We start from the raw sequence: 27,421 nt of genomic DNA, 5'->3' as shown, positions 1-27,421 counted from the left end.
TAAATTGATTCCTACTACACTTTTGTTTCTCTCCAAATTTTTAATTATTTCTTGAGTGTAGTCTATGACTGCAGTTTCTGTGCTTCGTTTTGCACAAAAACCATGTTTATTACTATTCCAAAGTTTATTATTGTCTCGGTAACTAGTTACTCTCAATTTCATCAGTTTCTCTAATATTTTGGAGGAAGCAGGAAGAAGTGATATGTGACGGTAGTTTTCTATTTTATGTCTGTCTCTCCATTTTTAAATAGTGGCCTCACTTTTGAGATCTTCAGTCGCTGAGGAAACACACCTTCACTAAAGGATAAATTTGCAATATGTGCTACAGGTTTTGCAATCTGCACTGCAGTCCTTAATGTTTGAAACTGGTACTTCATCAACACCTGCTGCCATTTTTGGTTTTATGCTTCTAATCACTCTAATTACTTCCTGTTCATTTGTTGAAGGAATATTCATGCTGCAGGCAACCCTTGGAGCATGTATTATTTTTTGTTTTGTGAAGTTTAAGTTTAGTGAATGTGGTACATTTAAAAAATAATTATTAATATAGATTGCCATTTCCTTCTTTTCTATATTGCAGTTTTCACTGCTTTTGAGTATTATTTCTTCCTCTTCTCCCAAGGTAGTAGTTTCATTCCTCACAATGTCCCATATAGTTTGTGGTTTGTTGTCTGAGTTACTGATTAAATTTGCCTTTGCTATTGCTTTTCGGTATACTTTTCTGTATGTTTTTACATATTCTACAAACTGTGGATCTGAGCAAGTTTTAATTTCTTGATTCAGTCTTTTCATGGTTACACTGGAAGTCCTAATGCCTGTAGTTATCCAAGGTTTGTGTGCTTTTTATTCTGAAGACTTGGGCCTCACTAACTTCTTAGGGAAACACATTTCAAATAGTGACATGAATATAGAAGAAAAGGTATTATATGCATTATATGCACTTGATTCTGATTTCACATCTGTCCAGCTTTCATTGGTTAGACAGTTAACAAAATGTGTGCAGTTTTCTTTAGAAAAAATTCTTTTATAAGTGTGGCAAGATGTTTTTTCGCAGGCATTGGGGGAACGGTAAGCACAAGAGCATTGTGATCAGATAAACCAAGGTCAGTGTTATTTACCTCCCCTTCATTGGAATCTATGTTTGAGAATATATTATCTATGAGGGTCTGTGATGTGTGTGTTATTTGGGTAGGACCTATTACATGGGGTAACATGTTAAAACTCTGTAAAATATTCAGAAATTTATCTTTAACCATACTATTGCACGTAAGATTTATGTTAAAATCCCCACAAAGAAGCACAGTAGCTTTTTCATTGTACCCAATGTTTAACATAATTTCTAGTTTTGAAAAAAATTTATCTACATCTCCACATGGTGACCTGTACACAATTATTACTATCATTTTCCTTTGCTTACCATACAACTCAATAGCAGCTGCTTCAAAATGATTTTCTACTCTTAACTTTTCAATATCACTTCTCCTTTTGAATTTTATCCCTCTTTTTGTATAAATACAGACACCACCACTTCTGGCATTTTCCCTACAGTAAGAGCTAGCTAGTCTAAAAGGGTGTATGATGACGTTGTTTAATTCAAATTCCCTACACCAATGCTCCAAAAGACACAAGCACTCAGTATTAAACTCATCTAAAGCAACTTCTAGTTCAAGGTATTTATTTCTTAGAGACTGAATATTTAGATTCATAACTTGAAAAGAATTTGATGGGATCCTAGATTTAGTTACACTTACAGTTTGTTTTATCGAACTGGTCGTAGAGAAGTTGGTTGTCTGCAGATTTGTTGAAAGTTCTATATTGCAACTTTTCCTGTTCTGGGGTAGAAAAAAATCCTGGTTCATTCTTGAAGGTCGTTTTGGTCTTAAACTCATTATTCCATTCTTCGGTGTGTCGGTTGTCACTATAGGCTGCACTGATCTTGTTTTTCCGTTATTCTTGCAACTGCTTGGAATAGTGGAGTTTCTCTACAGAAGCTACTAACAAATTCAAATCCTGTTGTTCTAGCAGTACAAGATTGGTTTTCCTGTAACCAATCTTCACTTACACATAAAACTGAAATATCGTTTAACTGGTCAAGCAAAAGTACTTCTAATTCAGCAATATTACTGGTTATACCCTGAACATTCTTGTAAAAAACTGCATGTGATATATTGTTCTTGGGAAATGTCACACTGCTCACCTCAGTGTTTGGTCGCTGCTTCAGTAATAAATCCTTATAGTAACCTGGTGGTGACACTCTTCTTTTGTTTGACAGGCGGGTGGTTTTTACTGCTTCGTGTGGTTTAGTTGATTCTGTTGTTTTTGGTGACAATGGTGTAAGCTGGCCTGTTGCTTCTAAAGATGATGCTTGCAGTGCAGTGGAGCTGCTGTTGACTGGGAAGTCGGATGTGGGAGAGTAATGGGGGGTCTCTCCTTGTATCTTCCTAATGAATTTGTGATGTCTCAGATTTTATGGCATAGTAATGTTTTACCCTTAATATTTAGATGTAGACCATGTTGTGTAAAGTGTTCTCTCTAAAGGGAATCTACAGGTAAGAAATGTTGAGTCCCGGAATGCTTTGCAAATTTGTTTCAAACTGTCTATTGGCTTTGATGATTTCATCATTCACAATAGAAGTGGCTATAAGGTCATGTCCATGAGGACTTCCAATGACAATTACTGGTGCTCTCCTAGTAGAGTACAGAATTTATTTCAAATTGTTAATGGCTTTGAATAATTTGTTTTTCTACACATCATTAGCACCCCCAATAATTACTGTACATTGTAACCAACTGAAGAGATTTTCAGCATGAATGTCTCTTGTGAGTTTTCCAAAAGTGCCCAATGTTTTACAATGGAAGCAGCATTTACATGAAAATCGCCACATAAGATCCCAGCAAGGCCATGCCCATGGCTATCAGGCCACATAATTACATTGAATCTGGAAATTTGTGAATTGAAATTCATATTTATTTGCACATGTTTGTTTGTAAAGTTTGCTGTACCTGAAGGTAGCTCTGTCTTCTTTCACTCCATGTATTGAACACAGTATTCTTAAGAACATGATTGTGTGAAGCCTTCTGTGTTTAGTAGGTATTTCACATTTCCTTGCACTAATTTCTGCCTCGATTGCATGGCTATTTCTTGCTGAATGATAAGTGTTTTCACACTATTTGCAACACACTAACTTCATTAACCTAACATGTTCACAACTGTTGTCATTAGTAATACTGTCTAAATTGCTACGAAGACTTTGCATCATGGCATGATTGTTTACTGTTGAAAGACACGTTTTCACTCTGTTTACAATACACTAGCTTCATTGGCGTAACATGTTCATGACTGTTGTCATTAGTAACACCACCTAAATTGCAGCAAAAGCTTTGCATCATTTTTTAAGCATTTCAGAATACTGTTCACACAATTCCACATCAGACCATAGAGAAGTCAATACACCTTCTGTTCGTCCACTAGTGAATATTTCAATTGTGGACTGATGCCCTTTGCACATAAACATGCCACACTCACAATTTGAGTAATTTAAATTAATATCACCAAAACATACTGTATGGTACCATTTTTTAATGTAGAATTAATTCATATTCCTTTAATAACAATTTTAGGACATAAGATGCACTTTACAGACAGAGAGAAATTTGTTTGCACTAAATGATTTATACACACTTCAATACCGGATGCCATCTTGCATGTGTTTTGTGTATACATATTGTGTAGAAATCTTTTTTTTTCCAGGCAAGAGGTCCTTATTCCTGTTGTATTCCAGTTATTTATACAGGCCTTTATTTTACTAGTTACAATTTTCAGAGGAAAAACAGTTTGGGAATAGTGACTTAACAAATCTATGAATATGGTAAAATTTTCATTTATGTCTGCTACTTCAAAAATATTTATCCACTTTCCTCAACTTAGTAGGTTGTTGAAGAAGTTGATATTCTCCTGACTGAAAAATCTACAAATGGCTTCTGTTCTGGTGTTACTTAATTGATCAGTATTTACATTGATCATTAGTATTTGTTTAGGTATTCACTGAACTCTGCATTATTATGGAGAGTTTGGTCTCATTTACAATAACCTGATCCGAAACTGTTTGTGAGTTAAATCTAATTCTAATGGAGGTGTCTACTTTGTTTTGGAAATTGCATGTTTTCATAAGATTCAGAAGTGCATCCTTCTTGTCACTTTTGGTGAGGAAATCAGTGTTTCCAGAGCTTATTATATCACACTTCCATTTTGTTATTTTGTTTAGAAAAAGCTCAAGTTTATTCATGAACTACTTAAAATCTCCCTGACGAGAACAGTAGATAGTGAGAGTTATAAGATTTTCTTTGATAAGTTGAATGACAACTAGCTCAAAAATATTTCCTAACATTCAGTTCACTAAGCGATAAATTCTGTGTGACATTTGCTGATGATTGATATTCCACAGTGTTTGTGCTTTGTTCTAGAATACTGATCACATAATTGGAAATTTGGTAGTGACACACTCTGAATTACATCTGATTTAAGCCAATGTTCTGATATGCTCTGAATGACATACCTCTAAGTTTTCAAACAGTGGGAAGTCTGGATGGAATAACAGCAATATTGGAAGGATAAATTGCTATTCACCTTAGAGAGGAGGTATTTACTCTCAGGCAGGCACAATGAAACAGACTGCTAAAATATTAAAACTTTCGAACAGTCCTTCTTCTGCAGTAGAAAACACACACACATTCACACAAGCCCACCTCACAAACATGTGACTGGGCATTGTAAAGAAGGGAAACTCCAGCATTGGTCGTATAAATTTGAAACTTCTTTTTTATTTTTTTAAATTGCATATCGATTTCAATCACAGAGTGATCATTTTCAGTGCAAGACTAAGTCCTGTGGATTCGTATAATCATGCCTAAAATATAACTTCAAATATAGTGTTTTTTGTGAAGAACATGCCAACAAGCAGGTAAGATTTGGGAATTGCTGCTCAGTCGGACAGTCACAGCCTGGTTCTAGTGCCCTGAGACAGTGGACGTGTGTGTGTGAGCTGTTCTTGTGTTGAGGTATATGTGTGTTTTCTACTGCAAATGGACTGTGAAAGCATTAATATTTTAGTAGTTTTTTCATTGTGCCTGTCTGTGACTCAACACCTCCTCTTTATGGTGAGTAGCAATTTATCCTTTCCATGTTGTTGTTATAACTGTAAGTTTGTTATATAGAAGAATTTTAAGTTTGTCAATTTTATTAGTAGCGATTGGACATTGTAATGATGTTCTCTTAAAGATAGGATATTGGTTTCCTTTGTACCTAGATCTATCAAAACTGTGACGTAGCAAAACAGTGGAACTTATATAATAACTAAAACCTAAATTCTGCATTAGAGGAGGAAAATCTTATTTTATTGATTGGGAGGACAAATAACTTATTATTAATAATTTCCACAAAGGCTGCATGTTTAGTTGATCTTTTCTGCCAAGTTTAAAATCATTGCCCATCGTATGTATACTAAATAAGGATAGCTAAAATCCATTTTACAACAAAGCAACAGTAAATTCTTGGTTAGAGTGTGGGGGAGAGCAGCTATTCCTGTTTCGATGTTGTTTCTTTTCTGAGGAACTTACAGTGATAAGGTCGACTGACTACATTTCCCAAAAAACGGAAATACCAAAGATCATTGTCAAAACTCCCTTGATTCAGTTTGCGTGGATACTGCGTTGTGTAGCTACACATGTTGTAAGATAGTACCTTCCCAAATAAAATTTTTTTGTGTTGTAGCTTCATCATTTAAAAGTAAAATTCTTGAGCTTTCAGCAGCTGTTCCATCATCTTCTTCAGGAGTAAACTACTGTTTGAAGGAGCTCTGCTTATAGAGATGAGGCAGCAGCATTCAGATCCTTCCAAACAGGGCCTTCAGAATGAAACTTTTCCTCTGCAGTGGAGTGTGCACTAATATGAAACTTCCTGGCAGATTAAAACTGTGTACCGGACTGGGACTCAAACCTGGGACCTTGTCTTGCACAGGCCAGTGCTCTATTGACTGAGCTACCCAAGCAAGACTCACAACACATCCTCACAGCTTTATTTCTGCCAGTACCACACCTCTGCAATATCCTTTCTTCCAAGGGTGCTAGTCCTGCAAGTTTCACATGATGAACTTTGGAGAAGTTTGGAAGGTAGTAGAAGAGATACTGGTGGAAGTAAAGCTGTGAGGATGGGTTATGAGTCATGCCCAGGCAGCTCAGTTAGTAGATCATGAAAGGCAAAGGACATGGGTTCGAGTTCTGGTCTGGCATACAGTTTTCATGTGTCAGGAAGTTTCATATCAGCACAATCTTCTCTTCACAGTAAAAAATTCATTCCAGAAACAGCCATCAAAGTGTGGCTACGTCATGTCTCTGTAATATCCTGACTTCCAGGACTGCTAGTCCTGCAGTTTTCACAGGAGAACTACTGTGAAGTTGGAAGGGTAGGAGATGAGGAACTGGCAAAAGTATGGCTGTGAGTCATGCTTGGATAATTCAGTCAGTAGAGCACTTGCCCAAGAAAGGCAAAGGTCCTGGTTTGAGTCCCAGTTGAGCACACAGTTTTAATCTGCCAGGACATTTCAGAAATTATTTTGCTTCATGACCACATTCAAAACTACCTTTCCTGCCTCCTTGTGATGAGCAGCCCTCCTTACTTCTTTGTTAAAAAGTCTGATTTCTGTTTTATTGGATGAATTGTGTGGGAACTCTTTAACATCAGCTACAAAATGTCTTTTGCTGTATGAAAAGAGAGATTTTCAGAAAATAAGAAATTATCTTTATATATTTTCTTATGTTATCTTTCCTTCATAGCTTTCCTATTAATAAATATGATATGGATGTTACAGGTTGAAGGCAGCCGTTCTCTCATTAACACAGATCACTCATTCGTCAGTGTTGGCCTGTGGCCAGTATACAGGTCATGTGGCGTTGGTAGATACCAGATGTTCTGGAGATGGACCTGCATCTCTGCTGCGGCCCCATCATCGTGCTGCTCTCGGGTTAGCTTCTTGGGGCGAGAATGTTCTCGTCTCTGCCAGTGAAGAGGGTCGTTTAGTTACCACTGATCTCCGCAGTCCTGACAGCCCCCTCGCCCAACTTATATTGTCTGAATGTTTTCCAGAGTCCAGCCAAATCAAGGTAATTCTGAGAATGTTATGATAAAAACAGATTGAGTAATGAGTACTATTTGCTGGGTATGAGATTTAAATTTCAGGCTTTCCCAGGGCTTACATATCCGGGAGATATCTATAAACTACAAATCTTTTAAATTTAGTGTACAGGGTGATTCAAAAAGAAAGAACAGATTTCAATTGTTATTTACGGACGAACTAATTGAAACGAATCGTGCATGTCCATGGGTAGAGTGAAGTACAAAGTTTTATGTTCTCATAGACTCTATACTGTATACTCAATGTGAGCATGGTGTGTTGCTCAAGAAACATCAGAATGGTAGTCCATTTCATTCCGCAAATCAACAGGCCGCTGCTTATTGAACTGACAGCTCCAACAGTTCAGTTTCTCAGCTCTTGAAGAGTAGCTACCATAGGTGAGACAAAGACACTGTCTTTTATGTATCCCCATAGAAAAAAATAGCAAGGTGTGAGGCCTGGTGACCTGGGAGGCCAAAAGCAATGAACAAGATCTTATTGTCCACCTCTTCCAGTCTAGCACTGTAGGATAGTGTTGTTAAGATAACACAGCACTTCAAGGAGAAATGAGGCAGGGTGCTGTTGTGCATTAAAATGAAATCTTTGGAATCGTTGTTAAATTGAAGAAACAATCAATTTTGCAGCATGTCCAGATATTAAATTCCTGTCACAGTTTCCTCCCCAAAAAAGAAAGGTCCATAAACTTTGTGAACACAAATGGCACAAAACACTCTGTTTCGGTGAGTCTCTTTCATCTTCGATGACGATGCCTGGATTTTGTGACTCCCAAATTCTTACATTATGGCGATTACTGTACCTGACAGATGGAAAGTTAATTTCTCTGAAAATATGAGTCATTTGAAAAAAGTATCCTCTGACATATGCTGAAGAATTGAAATGCAAATTTCATACCTTCTGTTATGGTTGCCAGGATGCAGTTGCTGCAGTAACTGCAACTTTTAGGGCTTCATATGCAGAAGTTGCTTCAGAACATGAAGTTGAAGTTCTTGGCCTGCCCATCTTGTGGACTTCTATGGGCTCTGTATGAACACATCTCAGATACACTCAACATTTTCAGCAGACATCAATGACCGACCAGTGCTCTTCCCATTTCATAAGCAACCAGCTTCCAAGAATTTTGTATGCCAGTCATATATCTGCTTTTGCAGGGGCGACTGGCTTCCTGCAGAATCAATGGCGGAGTGCACTTTGCACTGGAACAGTGGATTGACTTCGCGCAAATTCCAACTTGTAAAATGATTTCTCTTGCAGTGTAGTTGCCATGTTGTTACAAACAAACAACAATGGAGCTGTGTCAAAACTGAATCTTCCTCTGTCCAGTTATATGCGCAATGTGTTTCTATCTTTTGCATTTTGTCTGTAATTAACAGTTGAAATCTGTTTTTTCTTTTTGAATTACCCATTATATGTTACTTGTGTGGGATTCGAATGAAGGATTTACAGGTTTCCTTGCTGACAAGACAAATGACACAACAGAGAAGCAGAACAGTTTTTATTTTTTCAGGAAGAAACTACGTTCATGCGGAACATGTGAGTTGCTTAGTCTGTTCTTTTGTTCTGTTAAACATTAGAGTTTGTATCTGTGGTAATAATAAGAAGTTTGTGTGGAATTTGAAACATTTTTCCTACAAATTTTGAGTACTCTCCTGTTATCAACTGAATGACTTGGCGCTGTTTTTGCCTGTATATCTGTGAGGTTTACTATCAGTTTTCTTGAGAGCCAGTTTGCTTGCTGGGTGTAGTAGTATGTGACTGTGTGGATTTTAAATATATGGTGCAGATTCATGTGTTAATAATGATTAGTGCTAGCGGAATCATGTCAGGAGAAATAAATGAAAAAGAAAAAACTATCAGACAAAATAAGTTTTTAGTGTGGAATGCCAAATTGTATCTGTCAAGGACAGGTTTACTTACCCATTAATTTTGAGAAGCTATGACATCGATTTTGGAACACTGTGAAAAGTTAGCTGTATTGCCAGTTTAAGGAAGTTGATAAAGTATCTAGAAATGGCAACATTAAGTAAAGTTAAAAAAAAGTTGATTAAAATACAATCTCTGCACTGGTTATAGCCATTAAATTTTTACTTGAGTTAATTTTTGAAACAGTTTCAACTGATAGAAAAAACAGAATACCCTAGTTCCACTTTTCAGTCAAATGCTGGTGAACAAGAAGCTAAGAAATCATTTCATAGTATGAAGGCTTTCACGACCGGATGACATATCTTCTGGTAAACCTTCCGGGATGTAAGGTCGTGGTCCATGAAACTCTTCAGCTCCTAACGTTTCGTCCAGAGCTGCGCTGGACATCTTCAGAGGGGTGTTTCTCCTCCGGTGAGTCTTGCTGACAGTCGGCAAGACTCACCGGAGGAGAAACACCCCTCTGAAGATGTCCAGCGCAGCTCTGGACGAAACGTTAGGAGCTGAAGAGTTCATTTATTGAAAAGTAATTTTCAGAAGTGTAGTTGGGTACAACCTGCAATATATTGTGTATAGATAATGGGACAAAAAATGAAATGACTACTGAAATTTGTTGTTATTCATCTAACACAGAAAAAATAGCATTGAAAACTGATGATGATGTACAATGTGGGGATAATGGTGATGCAAAAGATGAATTCCAAAAGGATGACAACAAAAAACTGAGTTTACTAGATAAAAAGGTGAAAAAAATACCTTCTCACTATTTCCACATGATCAATGTAAATTTTCTCTTTTGTGTTGTGATGTTGAGGGTGCTTCTAAGTAATTTAGTAGCAATGACAGATACCTAGACAACAAGTGGATCTTGGGCTTTGAGGAAGGTACATTTTTAATCGGCTGGAATCAGTGGCAAATGCTGATTTTTATAAAACAAATATTGCTTAAGGGTTTGTTTAACACTTTTATTCAGGGTAAGAATGGTCTTACATCATGGGATTCTAAATATGACTTTTGGTTAGTGGCTATGTTAGTTGTAATTCTTGAAGCTGCTGGTATATTAATAAACATGTTTATTAACATGGAAAACAAAGCAGCAAGTCTTTATAATAATATTGTAACATATGTGCACACAACAAATAAAAAACTAATTACAAAACAGACAATCATTGCACTTACATGAATGCTTATAAATTCTGTTAAAATGTTGAAAAGTTCAGGTGTAACATTCCATCCCCAGTTAAGGTCAGAATGGGCTGTAGAAATCCACATTTTGACGAATGATTTTTTATCTCTTAAGTTTTGTTGGTCTCGCCTCAGTCTCTGTAATTTCCGGTTCAATGCATGAAGTAATATCCAGTTTCATCCTGTTCTACTACTGGATAAGGAAGCAATTGAATTAAGTTCCATTCATTTTCAGTTCTGTGTTGGGCACTATTCTTCAATATTCTGTGTTTTCAGAGTTAATTTTGATGCCTTTTGACAGTTCCGTGAGGCAGTTTCATGATGTACGTCATATTTCCCAGCTGTTTAATTACACTGCCAACGGTAACCAATGTGGAACTACAAACTCTTCTTTAGCCTTGCCTCATCTTTTGATGGAAGGATAAGTTACAATGTGATTCTTGGCTGATGGTTGTGAAGTGGTTCAGCAGGTGATTTTCCAGTTATTGGATTTGGAGTTGTGCGATAAAAGTCAGCATTTTCTACAGAGCATCTTCCTTGTTCTCTCCTCTTCAGTAAGCCTTCTCCGTGGATTTTTTGAAATTTGTGACTAAGCTTTCTGCTTCATCATTTGAAGTGTGCTTAAATGGAGCTCATGCGTCATTATTGCCACAGAAATCTCTGAATTCCATTTATACATATTGTGTCCCATTGTTAGAAACTATCTTTCTATGGAAAGACTTTTTGGATTGCCTTTATTGGATCATCTGTAGTCGTTGACATAATGTCAGACATATATGGGAACTGTGAGTATGCGTCCACAGTTACAAACCATTGTGCTTTCCAGAATGGCCAAGTGTAATCAGTGTACATCCTTTCCCATGGTTCTGTTGCTTGGGAGCAGTTTTTAAAATCCATTTTAGAAGTTCACACTTGAACCAATTTCTTTGTTCATCTTTGCCCTCCAGCAATATCTTCTAGCCGTTTGTTTCATTTTTGCAATGCCCCAGTGTCCATAATGAAGTTTCTTAAAACTTTTCTGTCTTGGGTATAAAAACCAATGTAAAATTTTTCAGAAGAATTAACAAGCTGTGGCTGGTGCGAATGGCATAGTTTTTTTTTTTTTTTTGAATGAGGCTGCAAAGCTTTTTTTCATTTGTTTAATAGATTGTCCATCCATTTTTCACATAATGTACAATCATGTTTAGTGCTCATGACTTCACAAAATTGTGTGCGATCAATTGCAAATGAATTGATCTATTTCTGCAAGCATAATTCTTGAGACAAGTTGAATTTTTCATCTGGACCAGCAGGTGGCCTTGATAAAGCCATCAGTATTGTCATGTTTTTCTGTGGGTCCGTTTCAGATTTCACAGTTATATCACATGAGTGTGATTGCCCATGTTTATAGTCTCTGAACTGTTATTACTGGCAGCTGTTTGCTTGGATGGAATATTGAAACCAGAGTCTTGTGACTTGTGATCAATTTAAACGATCTTCCATACAGATTTTGGTGAAATTTCGTATAGATAGTGCTTCTTTTTCACTCTGGCCTTATCTGCCCTAATGTTCATTTAAAGCATTGGTACCAACAATAGTGGATTTTTCTGATTCATCTGAATACTTATGAGACAATTCTGCTCTGATTCCATATAATGATGCATCAGTAGCTAATACCACAATTTGACTTGAGTCAAAGTGCACAAGATTCATTTCCTAGTAGGGCTTCAAAAATGCAGCTTTTTCTTGCTTGGTCCATTTGATCTGTGTGTTTCTCTTTCAAAATTGATGCAGTGGTCTTGTGCTTTCAATATATCCTTTGATGAATGTACTTTCCCCATGAAATATTCTTTGGGCAAGGCAGAGTTTTTATTGTTTCCACAAACATTTTGAATGGTGGGAGTCCACCTGCATAAGTGATGTAGCTCAGCTATTCCACTTCATTCTAGAAGAATTCACATTTTTTCCTATTAGAACAGAAACCATTTTCTTCTAGTTGTGTGAAAAGCATATCCAAAATCTTCATGTGCTCATTCAGTTTTACCTATGACAGTTACATTATGCAAGTATTTGGTACATCAAGATGTGTCATTTGTTCCACAAATTGCTGGTTTATTGCAGGAACACTTCTTATGCCAAATGCTAATCTGGTATTCAGATAGTCCAAGTGGACTCATCATCCAGTTCCAATAGAAGATATTCATCTGATAAATCTGTTTTTGTAAAACATTTGCCATTTTGGATTTTTTCAAAGACCTCCTCAGTCCCCAGAATCAGACCTGTACTACAAGAGACTATCCTAGAACCAGTTGCAGGTTACCTATCTGACAGCATCCAAGAGTAACAGAAATTTGGTTTTGAATATTTCGTGTGATTATTGACCAAATTACTAAAAAATTAAAAATGAAAGAAAAAAAGTTTATCACTTGTTACATTTTTGATGACTGTGCTGTAAAACTTCAGCATCAGATATGGCATTTTAATTTATTATTTTGTTACTACCAACTTAATTCACCACAAAGTTTGTAGACAGCATCTACATATACCACAAAATGTCCCTGCAAAGTTGTATCATTGTATAATACGTAGTTCATGAGATACAATGTAACAGACATTTAGATGCATGAAAAACTAGCTACTAGTTGAAATGGCTCACAGTAAAACTTCATCAGGCATGTCATTTTAATTTATTACTTATTTACTACTAACTCTATTTGCAACACACTTTGCAGATAGTACCTCCATATATCACTGTACGTAACTGCAAAATTATATCGTTGTATGAAACACTGTTCAAGGGATATGACATCATAAACATTGAGGTTCACAAAAAATTTGCTTTTGCTTAAAATGCAGTGCTGATTACCTAGACTATATTCGTGCAGTGTTTCATAATGTGAGCGTTTAGTGACATCCTACGACCTTTAAGCATAATTCCAAACCTGTTCTAAAGTTTTTCCTCATTTATATACTTAATGACAAAATCCAAATTTAATGTCAGGTATTTAACACAGTAACTCATTTGTAAAATAATCAGACATCTAAATCTGTTTTGTACAAGGGCAATGGATTCATTAAAGAAAAAGTTATAACTGGTAGAGTCCACGCAGAATATCGTAGCCGGTACATGCGCAGTTGGTAGGGCAAGTGTGGGGAGAGCAGTAGGGGTGGGGGCTGTCGGCAGACACTGTAGGGGAAATGCCAAGCACTGGAGGGGAAGTGTCATTCCAAACTGAAGCCTACACTCCAAACCACACTCGCTTGGTGATTATTCAAAATGATCTGTCACCTCTGCTTTGGTTAGTATCTAAAAAGAAATTGGTGAATTTTGAGTAAAATTTACACTTTTTTTCGTTGCCATATTAAAATTTGCTTCTTTTGCGAAAATACAGCAGAGTCTACAGAGTGTCACCTCACTGACATATTGTGTAGCCACAGTTGCGAGAGAATCCTGAGACAGTACTTTATTAAGTTAATTAAGTGAGGAACTGAGGAAAAGTAAGGTGAGTACCTTACAAAAAAAGCACAGCCTTGGTACAAAATAAATGTGTAACGTCTTCATTTACATTGTGCCAAAACCCATGGCATGTCTCGTTTCGTCAGCTATCAATGGCCCCTAAATGTTATATTCTTTCGTCGAAAAAGTCTGTAGTTAGTGAAACAACACAGTAGATAATGAAGTTCTGCATAATAACCAAATGTCAAAATACTCTCCTGTTTGCGTACTATCGTCTGCCAAAATCTTATTTTGATATCTTAAACAGTTTATGAAATATGAGGGATGTTGTGGATATTACACTCTGGTTTTGTCAGTGGCATGGTGTGATCGCAAATGAATGTGCTACATCAGATCAGTTTTGTTGAGACTGGTAACAGACAGAGACCTCCACCCATGTCTAAAGAAAAATTTGATATGTTAGCTGTATTTCATAGGCAGCAACATGTTACACTGAAGAGCCAAAGAAACTGGTACACTTGCCTAACATCGAGTAGGGCCTCCGTGAGCAAACAGAAGTGCCACAACACGATGTGGCAGAGACTTGACTAATGTCTGAAGTATTGCTGGAGGGAATTGACGCCATGAATCCTGTAGGGCTGTCCATAAAACCATAAGAATACGAAGGGGTGGAAATCTCTTCTGAACAGCACATCGCAAGGCATCGCAGATATGCTCAGTAATATTCATGTTTGGGAAGTTTGGTGACCAGTAGAGGTGTTTAAACTCAGAAGAGTGTTCCTGGAGCCACCCTGTAGCAATTCCGGACATGTGGGGTGTCACATTGTCCTGGAATTGCTCAAGTCCATCAGCATGCACAATGGACATGAATGGATGCAGTTGATCAGACAGAACGCTTACGTACGTTTCACCTGTCAGAGCCATATTTAGATGTATCAGGGGTCCCATATCACTCCATCTGCACACGCCCCACACAATTACGGAGCCTCCACCAACTTGAACAGTCCCCTGCTCAGATGCAGGGTCCATGGAGTCAGGAGATTGTCTCCATACCTGCACACATCCATCTGCTAGATACAATTTGAAATGAGACACATTCGACAAGGCAACATGTTTCCAGTCATCAACAGTCTAATATCGGTGACGATGGTCCCAGGCGATACGTAAAGCTTTGTGTCATGCAACCATCAAGGGTATACGGGTGGGCCTTTGACTCCAAAAGCCCATATCGATGATGTTTCGTTGAATGATTCGCATGCTGACACTTGTTGATGGCTCAGGACTGAAATCTGCAGCAATTTGTGGAAGGGTTGCACTTCTGCCATATTGATTCTCTTCTGTCATCTGCCTTTTTGTGTATTGTCCTTTCATTAATTAAATTCAATATCTCTCCTGTTACCCAAGAATTTCTACTAGCCCTTGTCTTTTTACCTACTTGGTCCTCGGTTGCCTTCATTATTTCATCTCACAAAGCCACCCATTCTTCTTCTACTGTATTTCTTTCCCCTGTTCTTGTCCATCAGTCCCTAATGCTCTCTCTGAAACCTCTGGTTCTCTTAGTTTATCCAGGTCCCATCTCCTTAAATTCCCACCTTTTTGCAGTTTCTTCAGCTTTAGTCTACAGTTCATAACCAGTAAATTGTGGTCAGAGTCTACATCTGCTGCTGGAAATGTCTTAACATTTAAAACCTGGTTCCTACCATTATATAATCTATCTGAAAGCTTCCAGTGTCTCCTGGCCTCTTCCACGTGTACAACCTTCTTTCATGATTCTTAAACCAAGTGTTGGCTAAGATTAAGTTACGCTCTGTGCAAAATTCCACCAGGTGGCTTGTTCTTTCATTCCTTACCCCGTTCCATATTCATCTACTACTTTTCCTTCTCTTCCTTTTCCTACTATTGAATTCCAGTCCCCCATGACTATTAAATTTTCGTCCCCCCCTCACTATCTGAATGATTTCTTTTATCTTGCCATACATTTCTTCAATCTTTTCGTTATCTGCAGAGCTAATTGGCATTTAAACTTGTACTACTGTGATATGTGTGGGCTTCATGTCTATCTTGGCTACAATAATGTGTTCACTATACTGTTCATAGTAGCTTACCTGCGCTCCTATTTTTTTATTCATTATTAAACCTGCTCCTGCATTACCCCTATTCGATTTTGTATTTATAACCCTGTATTCCCCTAACCAAAAGTCTTGTTCCTTTAGCGGAATATAGTCAAATTAAATCAGGTGATGCTGAGAGAATTAGATTAGGAAATGAGACACACAAAGTAGTAAATGAGTTTTGCTATTTTGGGAGCATTATCCTCATTTTGCTTTTGTTGATGTTCATCTTATATCCTCCTTTCAAGACACTGTCCATTCCGTTCAACTGCTCTTCCAAGTCCTTTACTGTCTTTGACAGAATTACAATATCATCAGCCAACCTCAAAGTTTTTATTTCTTCTCCATGGATTTTAATACCTACTCTGAATTTTTCTTGTGTTTCCTTTACTGCTTGCTCAGTATACAGATTGAATAGCATCTGGGAGAAGCTACAACCCTGTCTCACTCCCTTCCCAACCACTGCTTCCCTTTCATGCCCCTCGATTCTTATAACTGCCATCCGCTTTCTGTACAAATTGTAAATAGCCTTTTGCTCCCTGTATTTTACCCCTGCCACCTTCAGAATTTGAAAGAGAGTATTCCAGTTAACATTGTCAAAAGCTTTCTCTAAGTCTACAAAAGCTAGAAACGTAGGTTTGCCTTTTCTTAATCTTTCTTCTAAGATAAGTCGTAAGGTTAGTATTGCCTCACGTGTTCCAACATTTCTACGGAATCCAAACTGATCTTCCCCGAGGTCCGCTTCTACCAGTTTTTCCATTCGTCTGTAAAGAATTCGCGTTAGTATTTTGCAGCTGTGACTTATTAAACTGATAGTTCGGTAATTTTCACATCTGTCAACACCTGCTTTCTTTGGGATTGGAATTATTATATTCTTCTTGAAGTCTGAGGGTATTTCGCCTGTCTCATACATCTTGCTCACCAGATGGTGGAGTTTTGTTATGACTGACTCTCCCAAGGCCATCAGTAGTTCTAATGGAATGTTGTCTACTCCCGGGGCCTTGTTTCGACTCAGGTCTTTCAGTGCTCTGTCAAACTCGTCACGCAGTATCTTATCTCCCATTTCGTCTTCATCTACACCCTCTTCCATTTCCATAATATTGTCCTCAAGCGCATCGCCCTTGTATAAACCCTCTATATACTCCTTCCACCTTTCTGCCTTCCCTTCTTTGCTTAGAACTGGGTATCCATCTGAGTTCTTGATATTCATACAAGTGGTTCTCTTCTCTCCAAATGTCTCTTTAATTTTCCTGTAGGCAGTATCTATCTTACCCCTAGTGAGACAAGCCTCTACATCCTTACATTTAGCCATTTTGCACTTCCTGTCGATCTCATTTTTGAGACGTTTGTATTCCTTTTTGCCTGCTTCATTTACTGCATTTTTATATTTTCTCCTTTCATCAACTAAATTCAATATTTCTTCTGTTACCCAAGGATTTCTATTAGCCCTCGTCTCTTTACCTACTTGATTGTCTGCTGCCGTCACTACTTCATCCCTCAGAGCTACCCATTCTTCTTCTACAGTATTTCTTTCCCCCATTCCTGTCAATTGTTACCTTATGCTCTCCCAGAAACTCTCTACAACCTCTGGTTCTTTCAGTTTATCCAGGTCCCATCTCCTTAAATCCCCACCTTTTTGCAGTTTCTTCAGTTTCAATCTGCAGTTCATAACCAATAGATTGTGGTCAGAATCCACATCTGCCCCTGGAAATGTCTTACAATTTAAAACCTGGTTCCTAAATCTCTGTCTTACCATTATATAATCTATCTGATACCTTTTAGTATCTCCAGGATTCTTCCAAGTATACAACCTTCTTTTATGATTCTTGAACCAAGTGTTAGCTATGATTAAGTCATGCTCTGTGCAAAATTCTACAAGGCAGCTTCCTCTTTCATTTCTTCCCCCCAATCCATATTCACCTACTATGTTTCCTTCACTCCCTTTTCCTACTGACGAATTCCAGTCACCCATGACTATTAAATGTTCGTCTCCCTTCACTACCTGAATAATTTCTTTTATTTCGTCATACATTTCATCTATTTCTTCATCATCTGCAGAGCTAATTGGCATATAAACTTGTACTACTGTAGTAGGTATGGGCTTTGTGTCTATCTTGGCCACAATAATGCGTTCACTATGCTGTTTGTAGTAGCTTACCCGCACTCCTATTTTTTTTATTCATTATTAAACCTACTCCTGCATTACCCCTATTTGATTTTGTATTTATAACCCTGTAATCACCTGACCAACAGTCTTGTTCCTCCTGCCACCGACCTTCACTAATTCCCACTATATCTAACTTTAACCTATCCATTTCCCTTTTTAAATTTTCTAACCTACCTGCCCGATTAAGGGATCTGACATTCCACGCTCCGATCCGTAGAACGCCAGTTTTCTTTCTCCTGATAACAACGTCCTCTTGAGTAGTCCCTGCCCGGAGATCCGAATGGGGGACTATTTTACCTCCGGAATATTTTACCCAAGAGGACGCCATCATCATTTAATCATACAGTAAAGCTGCATTTCCTCGGGAAAAATTGCTTTCAGCCGTTCACAGTACCAGCACAGCAAGGCCGTTTTGGTTAATGTTACAAGGCGAGATCAGTCAATCATCCAGACTGTTGCCCCTGCAACTACTGAAAAGGCTGCTGCCCCTCTTCAGGAACCACATGTTTGTCTGGCCTCTCAACAGATACTCCTCCGTTGTGGTTGCACCTACGGTACGGCCATCTGTATCGCTGAGGCACGCAAGCCTCCCCACCAACGGCAAGGTCCATGGTTCATGGGGGGTCTACAAACAGTAGTGAAATCAATTATAATTTTCTGTAAAGTTTTCTTACTGCAAATAAGCTACTCGTAAATAAAGAGAAGACAGTGACAATGCAATTTATGCTTAGCTATAACACAACAGAAATGGAGCTCTATTTTCACATCCATTGGCCCTTAGCTACAGAAAACAAACACAATTTTTTGGGTGTAATTTTTGATGAGCACTTGTCATGGAAAGAACATAGAGACGATATTTGTAAGAAAATCAGTACAAATGTGTATCTACTAAAAAGAGTCTCAGACTTCCAGGGCCATGATAGCTTGAGACAAATGTACTTTGGAGTGAGAATCAAACAAAGGAAAATCCAGGATGGAATGCAACAATATTGTGAAAAGGAAAGCTGCCACTCACCATATAGCAGAGATGCTGAGTCGCGGATAAGCACAACAAAAACACTGTCACAAATATAGCTTTCAGCTAGTAAGGCCTTTGTCAAAATTAAACAACAAACACACACAGACACTCACAAAAAATGCAACTCACACACACGTGACTTCTGTCTCAGGCAACTGAAGCCACACTTTGGAGGTCTACATCCACATCTTAAGTATGGTGCTGAGATATGTGGTGGGGCACCAGCTGTCTGTTCAGACAGGTCTTCAGACCACAAAAAAGGCTGTAAGAGTGGTAGCTAAGGTAAACATGAGAAAGCCTTGTAGGAAAATCTTCAGAAAATATAAAATACTATCCATCTACCCCATCTACATCCTGCAGGAATAATGTTGGTGAAACAAAATCCAGAATATAATGTAACAAACAATAATGTACATAAGTACAATACACAGGGAAGGGAGAACTTTCACAGAATTGAAAATGAAAAAGAGGCTGCAGACCATAGTCTACATACAATAGGAACCATCTTTTATAACAGATTTCCACCTGATGTCAAGACAGCTAATTGAAACACTTTAAAGAATCAACTTATGCCTTTATTAATAGAGAAAAGCTGTTATTCATTAGAAGATTTCAAGTTGTACTATCCTTTTGCAAAACAGCGTCTATAGCATAAGTTTGTTTTTGCAACACTAAAATGAAGTTTGTTTTTGCAACACTAAAATGATGATTTCTGATCTTCACACACTATGTCATGTATGCATTTATATTTCAAGTTGTAAAGTCTCTCTGTATAATAGTGTGTATGGCATAAATTTGTTTTTACAACAGCAACAAATCTTAATTTCTGACCTTCAGTATTGATATCACTGTGTGCAGTTATGTATGTCAATTAAAGCTTTGTACATAAGAACTAACATATATGAAAATGTCTGAAAACTGATTCCTATATGGACAGCAAACAAACAAATAAACAACTAAAATAAAAACTTACCTTACATTTGGCTCGATGATACTACATTTGTTAAGAAGACAATGCAGACCATAGGCTTAGAGCTGCTCTCGCGTGGCTCCGGTAATGAGCAACTCATCTAAATAATAACATAGTTTCTGATATCAATATAATAGAGGGAAACATTCCACGTGGGAAAAATATATCTGAAAACAAAGATGATGTGACTTACTGAACGAAAGCGCTGGCAGGTCGATAGACACACAAACAAACACAAACACACACACAAAATTCAAGCTTTCGCAACAAACTGTTGCCTCATCAGGAAAGAGGGGAAGGAGAGGGAAAGACGAAAGGATGTGGGTTTTAAGGGAGAGGGTAAGCTTTTTTTCCGCTCCCGGGATTGGAATGACTCCCTACCCTCTCCCTTAAAACCCACATCCTTTCGTCTTTCCCTCTCCTTCCCCTCTTTCCTGATGAGGCAACAGTTTGTTGCGAAAGCTTGAATTTTGTGTGTTTGTTTGCGTTACTTTGTGTGTCTATCGACCTGCCAGCGCTTTCTTTCGGTAAGTCACATCATCTTTGTTTTTAGATAATAACATAGTTTGGGATACCTTGGATGAGATGCTTAAGATATCTGTGAAATATTGTGGGAGCACTTGTGACCTCAAATGGCAACCTGTTATAATGAGACATGCCAACTTGTGTATTAATCTCTAAAAACTGTTTCATCTGGTCATCTTCAGGCAATTGAAGTTACTTGTTAGTGAGACCTGTCTTTGAAAATTTATGGTCCACAGCCAGTTTTGCCAACAATTCCGGCGGGCTAAGAATTGTGTACAGATTGGCATTTGCTCGAGCATTAATGGCAGACTTATGATCACCACAAATTCGGAGTGATTCTCCTGGTTTCTTAACTATGACTATGGGTGTAGCCCACAAGCTAGACAATAGTGGGGCTATAATTCCCATACTTAACACCTATATAGTTCAGCTTTAACTTGATTATACATGGCAAAAGGCACTGGATAAGCTCTACAAAAGGCACTGGATGAGCTCTACGAAACTTGCCATTACCGATTGCTTTAAGGATATGTTGGCTTGGAAACCTGTTGCACAATCTAATGTTAAGTTCAAACAGTTGTTTATATTACACATATAAGGTATCAGGTTCTGTGGATGGTGTCGCAGGTGAAACTAAATTCACTTGGCTGTGATTTTGGAACCAAAATGTGCAAAAGTGTCTAAGACAAAAATGTTAGTAGTCATCCAAAAGTTGCCTACTAAAAGTGTTAGTTGCCAAGATACATTCTTATACTTAGCTTGGAATAGGATCTGACCACAAACAGCATTGACTGGCCATTGTACACCACCACTCATCACTGAGGGTACCACAGATGTGGGATGCCGAAGCACCAGTACACGTCCTTCTTAATCAGCGACATGGCCGAGCCTGTGTCCATCTGGAAATTAATGTGTAGTTGCCACGTGAGCTTCTGCATCCCATCTGCTGCTGCTATGGACACCAGCAAGATAGCATGCAGCACACTGGTGGCTGGTGATGCTGTCACACACCTGCCAAGGCAGACATTTTCTAGATGCCCCAGTTTGTGGCATGTAAAGGAGGTGATGCTGCAGAAAGGGTGTTGGTGCCATGAGCCACAATCTGAACATTATGTGATGCAAACTTTTCTGAGCTCCTTTGACAACGATGGAGAGGAAACTGCTGTATCAGCCTCCGCCTGCTTTGGGACACACTGAAAGTGAACAAAGCACTTATGTTTTTGCGAGTCTACCGACCGTGAAGGCAGGGATCACAAACTGATCCATTAACTTCTGAACCCCATGTCACCAGACTATTGGACGAATGGGTGCCTGGTAATTTGGATGATGATTTTCATTGAATGCAATCAATTGATCATAGAAAAGACTGTGACTACTACTACTACTACTACTACTACTACTACTACTACTACTACTACTACTAAGAAAGTCAACATCAGAAGCATCTTGAAAGGTAGCTTGTGCTGATGTCATTACTTCATGAGATTTGGCAATTTTTAGCATATCACTCATGGTTGAATCAAATGGCTCTAAAGTCTTTGCACAAAGTTTTCTATGGTGTAGGTTTAGCACTGCTTTGAACAGTTTACTACTAGAACACAGTAAGAGTGAGTGCACTTTGATATTCTGTGTCAGTCTTTTGGCTTGCCTCACACTGAAGATGATGTAAATAGACCTCCCAACTCTCATTTGACTGCAGAAGCAAGCAAAAGATGGAGGGGGAGGCAATGAAGTTGCAGCAGCGAACTATTGTTGTAGTTGTAACAGCAGTTTCTGCTGCTGCATTTGGAATTCCCTCTACTATTCATGTTGCTGGTGGTGATCGAATTCCCAATGTTTTCTGTGCTTTTGCTGTAGTTGTTGTTGCTGTTTCAGCTGCAATTACCACTATTGTGATCAACCCACTGGCATTAACACAGAGACCAGTGGAACAGACAGGCTTTTCCTGTGGTGTGTGATGGTGGGGTGCACGAAGTTTAAGGCTAGCCAAAGAAAAGTCCAGAGCATAGCAATGTCCTCTTAAGTGTACACAAATAGTCTAGGGAGCAATCCAAATCAAAACGTAGTACACGGGAGGTCAAAACACTCCACTAATCAGTGGCGCATATCTAAGAGTAATACACTCCTGGAAATGGAAAAAAGAACACATTGACACCGGTGTGTCAGACCCACCATACTTGCTCCGGACACTGCGAGAGGGCTGTACAAGCAATGATCACACGCGCGGCACAGCGGACACACCAGGAACCGCGGTGTTGGCCGTCGAATGGCGCTAGCTGCACAGCATTTGTGCACCGCCGCCGTCAGTGTCAGCCAGTTTGCCGTGGCATACGGAGCTCCATCGCAGTCTTTAACACTGGTAGCATGCCGCGACAGCGTGGACGTGAACCGTATGTGCAGTTGACGGACTTTGAGCGAGGGCGTATAGTGGGCATGCGGGTGGCCGGGTGGACGTACCGCCGAATTGCTCAACACGTGGGGCGTGAGGTCTCCACAGTACATCGATGTTGTCGCCAGTGGTCGGCGGAAGGTGCACGTGCCCGTTGACCTGGGACCGGACCGCAGCATTGCACGGATGCACGCCAAGACCGTAGGATCCTACGCAGTGCCGTAGGGGACCGCACCGCCACTTCCCAGCAAATTAGGGACACTGTTGCTCCTGGGGTATCGGCGAGGACCATTCGCAACCGTCTCCATGAAGCTGGGCTACGGTCCCGCACACCGTTAGGCCGTCTTCCGCTCACGCCCCAACATCGTACAGCCCGCCTCCAGTGGTGTCGCAACAGGCGTGAATGGAGGGACGAATGGAGACGTGTCGTCTTCAGCGATGAGAGTCGCTTCTGCCTTGGTGCCAATGATGGTCGTATGCGTGTTTGGCGCCGTGCAGGTGAGCGCCACAATCAGGACTGCATACGACCGAGGCACACAGGGCCAACACCCGGCATCATGGTGTGGGGAGCGATCTCCTACACTGGCCGTACACCACTGGTGATCGTCGAGGGGACACTGAATAGTGCACGGTACATGCAAACCGTCATCGAACCCATCGTTCTACCATTCCTAGACCGGCAAGGGAACTTGCTGTTCCAACAGGACAATGCACGTCCGCATGTATCCCGTGCCACCCAACGTGCTCTAGAAGGTGTAAGTCAACTACCCTGGCCAGCAAGATCTCCGGATCTGTCCCCCATTGAGCATGTTTGGGACTGGATGAAGCGTCGTCTCACGCGGTCTGCACGTCCAGCACGAACGCTGGTCCAACTGAGGCGCCAGGTGGAAATGGCATGGCAAGCCGTTCCATAGGACTACATCCAGCATCTCTACGATCGTCTCCATGGGAGAATAGCAGCCTGCATTGCTGCGAAAGGTGGATATACACTGTACTAGTGCCGACATTGTGCATGCTCTGTTGCCTGTGTCTATGTGCCTGTGGTTCTGTCAGTGTGATCATGTGATGTATCTGACCCCAGGAATGTGTCAATAAAGTTTCCCCTTCCTGGGACAATGAATTCACGGTGTTCTTATTTCAATTTCCAGGAGTGTATAATAACATCACAGATTAATGACTCTGCATATGGTGCAGCACACTGGTCACAGGAAAAATCATACTTGCTTGCTAAGCCTTGCAAGTAAGCATCACACACTGCATAGGATTGCTTACATTACGTAACACAAAGGTTAAATTGGATCCTAGTTCCAACTACATGAGTTTGGTGACTGTAACAGTCAGTCAGAAAACTACAAACATTTGAAAAGCTCAAGCTAGTGGAGACCGAGATTGGGTGTAGGTTTAGCACTGCTTTGAACAGTTTACTACTAGAACACAGTAAGAGTGAGTGCACTTTGATATTCTGTGTCAGTCTTTTGGCTTGCCTCACACTGAAGATGATGTAAATAGACCTCCCAACTCTCATTTGACTGCAGAAGCAAGCAAAAGATGGAGGGGGAGGCAATGAAGTTGCAGCAACGAACTATTGTTGTAGTTGTAACAGCAGTTTCTGCTGCTGCATTTGGAATTCCCTCTACTATTCATGTTGCTGGTGGTGATCGAATTCCCAATGTTTTCTGTGCTTTTGCTGTAGTTGTTGTTGCTGTTTCAGCTGCAATTACCACTATTGTGATCAACCCACTGGCATTAACACAGAGACCAGTGGAACAGACAGGCTTTTCCTGTGGTGTGTGATGGTGGGGTGCACGAAGTTTAAGGCTAGCCAAAGAAAAGTCCAGAGCATAGCAATGTCCTCTTAAGTGTACACAAATAGTCTAGGGAGCAATCCAAATCAAAACATAGTACACGGGAGGTCAAAACACTCCACTAATCAGTGGCGCATGTCTAAGGCTTCAGAGAATTGGTGAGACTGACTGACCAGTGTGTGACTGTACTCTTGCATCAATGAATAGCACCATGTGACATGCTTGTTCCTGCAGCAGCACCTCATGCAGGAGCAAGCTTCGGCTGGAATATGTAGTCGGGCTGGGCAGGGAATCCGAATCACTGTAGGATAATAAGGTTGTCATTGAGCATAATTATTTACCTAGTGTAAAATATTGTGGTCCATAACTGGAATAAATATTTTAAAAAAATTCTTGGATCATTGTGAATTTTTGCTGTATGTTGCAACTTGTGAAGTGTAGTAAAACTTCCAAAATTTTATCACTGCTCAGGAAGCCACATATATGTTAGTATAGCAACCCCTTCTTTTTTGAGCTCTGTCTATTTTTAGCAAAACTTTAAAGAACTGGCTCGAACAAATTTTTATTACATTTATGTTGTCTGTGTGGATGTTCGGTACAGCTTTTATAACCTTTTGATAATTTTAACTCCACATGTCTCATCACATTTTAGTATTTATACCAAAGATCTCAACATCACGAGCCCAAAAAATACTTTTATTATTATCACAACTACACACTTACCTTGTATTTAGCTCCTTTTTTTCATTATTTTTGCTCATGATAACGTATAATCCACAGAATGTAGGAAATATTCATTTAATTTTATTTTTCAGTAATAGTTACACAGGAATTTCAATCTTTACAAATTGCTGTAGCAGTGTACAGAACTGTTCTTGTATTTGTTGTAATTTATTTTTATTAAATTTTTTATTTGAAATTTTGTTATATTTGTCATTCAGTATTGCAAGTTTTTTGATGTCCTTTACTTTACTGTTTTTCAGTCTTACCCAACATGCCTTTCAGTGCGAGGAAATTCCTTGTATGCTGGAGATTCAAAAGGCTATGTGTGGCTGTTTGATGCTACTGGTGGACAACTGAAACTAGTTCAGGTGACTATCAGTATTTGTATTCTGTTTAAATTTGCCATCTGTAACGTACACAAAGGAAAACTGATTTTAAAGCAGTATTAACTTGACTTTCTGTCTCTGAACTAGGCAGGTACATTGCTTCAGGCTTCTTTCATGCCACAATCTGTTACACTCACCAGATCCATTTGAAGTCATGTTCTATGAATTTACCATCGAAATGTTCAGTTAGTATTACTAGGGAGTTTAAATTAACATCTTACTTGAGCAAGTATGGAGAAAAGAGGAGTTGCCTGATTGATCAAAAATTTCCGTCAATTTAAGAAAACTATCAATAACCAAATGGCACATAGCATCCACTACAGTGGACAGCTGTTAATTGGTCACCTCTTTGGTGTTTTAAACCACTCCTGAGTTTGCAAATGCACACAGTCCACTGCAGTGGACACACTCTACTGGTGTTGTGCACACAACGCATTTGCATGCTTCATGACTGATTTAAAATTGCTGAGAAGCGACCATTAAAAGCTTTCCACTGCAGCTAAAACCATGGACCACAGGACCAATAAATTTTGCTTGATGCAGCACCCGGAAGCATGTGCGACAGAAATAGAATTTTAAATCAAACAATGGAAAGTCCAGGATGGAACTTAACAATATTATGAGAAGGAAAGTTGTGACTCACCATATAGCAGAGATGCTGATTCGCAAAAAGATTTTTACATGGCCTTTGTCAACAATAGATACACACACACTCTCTCTCTCTCTCTCTCTCTCTCTCTCTCTCTCTCTCTCTCTCCCACTCCCACACAAACGCAACTCACACACAACTGTAGTCTCAGGCAACTGAAACCACACTTATAGAATAGAATTTTATAACAAGTATTTTACAGTAATACAAGGCACTTTTTGGAAGGTTTTAATATACTTATAAGTACCTTCAAACTTCTAGTGACCTTTACGATGATTATTTTTAGGTTAGGATCATCTTTATGCATACAGATCATTATAACCTAAAAATCATTAATATAATATTAATAGAAACTGCTGATTGACATATCAACAACATAAAAATTGTCTCTAATGGCCAATTTCATAGTTTTGTTAAGTGTTTGCTGGTGATATTATAAAGATTTCTGTAAAAACTTTGCATTATGAGTTCATTGCAATCATTAAGATCATTCTACACTTTAGTTCCTGTTTTAAAGTTTTGAACCAGGGTAACTAATTATTCAAAAACAGCCATTGATAATACAGTTGTGGATAATTTAGAATTGTATCATGAAAACAGTAGTTGATGGTCTCTCAGACCATGATGTGGAGCTCCTCAGGTTAAGTATTGATATTGATTAGGCTACAGAATCTAGAAAAACTTAGTTCAAGAATGTAGTTACTGAAGCAAAAATTGGGTATTTTAGTAAACTGTACTAAGAAGTCAACTGGAGAGTTGTTTCCAAATCTAGTGACATAAATCTGTTAATGAAGTAGTTGCCTTAAATGAAAACCATTTTCCCATATAAGTACTTCAATTTAGACTGAAATATACAAAAATTAAAGGTGTCATGTGGGTCAAAAAGGAAACGTAGTCTTTTAGTTAGGAACAGTTCTGATGTTGGTACTGTTGCCCACTAGAGGGTGTAC

The 27,421-nt window shown here is 39.0% G+C and overlaps 1 protein-coding gene across 3 annotated transcripts in view; it reads left to right on the top strand.

The window, feature by feature from the left end:
- The window catches only part of LOC126262350 (F-box/WD repeat-containing protein 9-like), a 131,117-nt gene that overhangs the window by 66,700 nt on the left and 36,996 nt on the right, over positions 1 to 27,421 (top strand). For all 3 annotated transcript variants that reach the window (XM_049958925.1, XM_049958923.1, XM_049958924.1), the window contains exons 6-7: positions 6,867 to 7,158; positions 25,697 to 25,804. In XM_049958925.1, coding sequence (XP_049814882.1) covers positions 6,867 to 7,158; positions 25,697 to 25,804 — 400 coding nt within the window. The remainder of the gene's footprint in view (positions 1 to 6,866; positions 7,159 to 25,696; positions 25,805 to 27,421) is intronic.

This window comes from Schistocerca nitens, chromosome 6 (assembly GCF_023898315.1).
Source record: "Schistocerca nitens isolate TAMUIC-IGC-003100 chromosome 6, iqSchNite1.1, whole genome shotgun sequence".
NCBI classification, from domain to species: Eukaryota; Metazoa; Arthropoda; class Insecta; order Orthoptera; family Acrididae; genus Schistocerca; species Schistocerca nitens.
This window is presented reverse-complemented; position numbering and strand designations above follow the sequence as displayed.